The sequence below is a fragment of the Calliopsis andreniformis genome, unplaced genomic scaffold, assembly GCF_051401765.1.
Source record: "Calliopsis andreniformis isolate RMS-2024a unplaced genomic scaffold, iyCalAndr_principal scaffold0035, whole genome shotgun sequence".
Lineage (NCBI taxonomy): Eukaryota > Metazoa > Arthropoda > Insecta > Hymenoptera > Andrenidae > Calliopsis > Calliopsis andreniformis.
Window position 1 is genome coordinate 6,045 of NW_027480444.1, and position 2,636 is coordinate 8,680.

Below are 2,636 nucleotides of genomic sequence, written 5' to 3' on the forward strand. Positions count from 1 at the left end.
TGATTTTTGTTTCTTTGTTCTGCTCTATATTGGTGCCTCTTTTTATAGTAATAACACTCTTTAATCTTGTGTCCTGTTCTTCCACACTGATGACATTTTCCGGTAAAAGATTGTCTATTCGGCTTGAATGTATTTCCTCTTCTAATGTTACCTCTTCTATTACTTCCTCTTTTAAAGCGTGTACTTCCAAAATTATGTGGTCTTTGATTTTTCACTTCAGCTTGGAGTATTTTCGCGTTGGTATCCAACTTTTCACTCCTAATTTTCGTCTCATCATCCAACAGTCTCTTTTTAACTGTGTCAAGTGTAATTCTCGCTTCTGTCATCATCGTCTCAATGACAGTTGACACCGTATCATATACTTCGGGCAAACTAGATAACAAAATTGAAATAATTTCGTTTTCCCGAAATGATCTTTCAACGAACTGTCACTTTTCATTTTCAATCTTAATAGCTTTTTCCTAATGGATAATTCCGTAGCCGTACTTTGACTCTCATACACTGAATCTAAACTTAATATAATTGATTTTGCTGTACTTCCCGGAGTGTCATACTTCAAATGCGTATCAGATAAATATTGCACAACAGTGCATTTGGCAATGCGTTCCGCCATCGATCATACTGCGGTGACAGGAACCGGTGGTTGCTCGTCAAGAACTTTTAATACATCGAGCTCATATAATAAATTACGAACTCTATGCTTCCACGCGTTGTATTTCGTACCACTGAATTGCTGAATGTTTCTCCTGTCTTTGGACATCTCCATCGTCACGCAGTTTAAAGTATTTTACACTTAATTGATTAAAAAAAAACTAAACTAATTAACACGCGATACACTTAATTATTATAGAATGAATTCTGGGCCCATAACCTGTTGTAATATGGGATAACGATTTAAAATAAAAAGAAATTTAATTGTAACACAACGCACGGAAGAAGTCTGTATGATATCAGATCCCACATGAATATATTCAAAAGTAAACAAAAAACCATAGAAACAAGACAGAACATTTTCTGTATCCTTCGATACTTTCGATACTTGTTTTTGTTCCTTGATTATATAATCTAACATCGAATTTACCAAATTCAAAAGAAAGTGCGATCGCCTGGGCTCAAGAGCATGGATTGTTAAGAACAGATAAAAATTGTTCTGTCCATCGAAAGCCGATGAAATTATATAAGTCATCGCAACACGGTGCTGGGCGGTTTCTCTGTTCGGTTGGAAGGTCCAGATGCAAACAATTTGCAGCCACAGTTGATTCCTTTTTTGAGGATGTCCGTTTGCCTTTTGATAAGGCGATAAAGTTAGAATTATTTTTCGTGATTTCATCAAATTAACGATTAAAAAATTTAGAAGATTCTTAAAAACGTTTTTTTGTTTTTGTAATGCTCGTTTTAGATTGATGTATTGTTTCACGCGAGATTTTTCGTGCGAAGATACTGCCCACGAATTGTGCGACTTCACAGAAGAAGATAGTACCAATTTATCATCTGCCACTATTTCTGCATGGTATCAATATTGCCGAGAAATGGTTGTAGATCATTTATCAAAAATTCAAGCAGGAATGCCTAAATTGGGAGGCATTTCCGAATCTGGATCTCGTATCATTGTTCAGGTATCTTATATAACTGTTCTATAGTACTTTTTCCATTTCTTTTCTTAGTTTTTATTCTGTAGTGACACATTGTTAGTTTTATATTATTTCATTTATAAAAGATTGACGAAGCCAAATTTGGAAAAAGAAAATACAATCGTGGCAGAAGAGTGGAAGGCCACTGGGTATTAGGTATAGTCGATACCAAAACGAATGATTGTCGAATGATAGTCGTTGAAAATCGAGAAGCATCGACTTTAATCGACATCATCGATAGACATGTAATTGCCGACAGTGAAATACACACGGACAGTTTTAAAAGTTACGCAGGACTTACTGCCCGTGGATATATCCATAAAACAGTAAATCATAGTATTGAATTTGTAGGTAAGGGTTAAACTAAACTTCGTGTTGAGGACCAAAATTTTTGGTAATTATTTAGAATAAGGGTCTCCTTAACAATTTCTTTGAAACTTTTTTATATCATGTGTCTTGATACGTGGATTAATTTTTCTAAATGAAGTGAAAGTGATTTGTCGCTCTCTTTTCGTTTTCGAGATATAAATTTGTATATGCTTGAAAATTATGGTGGCAGGCCGAGGGTAGGTAGCAAAAAGGGGATTTGAGTTGGGTTAGAGCTACGGCCAGTAAAAGAGATGTTTCGAGTTGGTTAGAGCTAGGGTCAGGAAAAGAGATGTTTCAAGTTGGTTAGAGCTAGGGCCAGGAAAAGAGATATTTCGAGTTGTGTTACGTCCCCGTAACTTTTGACAGTAATTACCAGAGCCCTATATGCTATATCTACGCTATATTATATCTACTATATATATATATATATATATATATATATATATATATATATATATATATATATATATATATATATATATATATACACATAAGTACGATTTTATTTCCGGTTCGGTTCAAAACGGTCTTAACGGAATCATTCTCGCGCGACCGAATTCGAATTCTTTCGCGGCCCTAGCTCTAACCCAACTCAAATCCCCTTTTTGCTACCTACCCTCGGCCTGCCACCATAAT

At 35.2% G+C, this 2,636-nt stretch overlaps 1 protein-coding gene across 1 annotated transcript; it reads left to right on the forward strand.

Moving 5' to 3' along the window:
* Nucleotides 1-336: 336 nt before the first annotated feature.
* Nucleotides 337-1,993, forward strand: LOC143187452 (uncharacterized). Its single transcript, XM_076391673.1, has 5 exons — nucleotides 337-367; nucleotides 571-639; nucleotides 1,094-1,304; nucleotides 1,400-1,616; nucleotides 1,718-1,993. Exons 1-5 carry the CDS (start codon nucleotides 337-339, stop codon nucleotides 1,991-1,993), a joined length of 804 nt encoding a protein of 267 aa, XP_076247788.1.
* Nucleotides 1,994-2,636: the final 643 nt, after the last annotated feature.

Excerpts from the sequence above, each read along its gene's own strand:
- LOC143187452 (XM_076391673.1), top strand. The coding sequence starts at position 337 with ATGACAGTTGACACCGTATCATATACTTCGG. Across the intron at positions 1,305-1,399 it reads CCTTTTGATAAGGCGATAAA|ATTGATGTATTGTTTCACGC; the intron begins GTTAGAATTATT and ends TGCTCGTTTTAG. Across the intron at positions 1,617-1,717 it reads GATCTCGTATCATTGTTCAG|ATTGACGAAGCCAAATTTGG; the intron begins GTATCTTATATA and ends CATTTATAAAAG.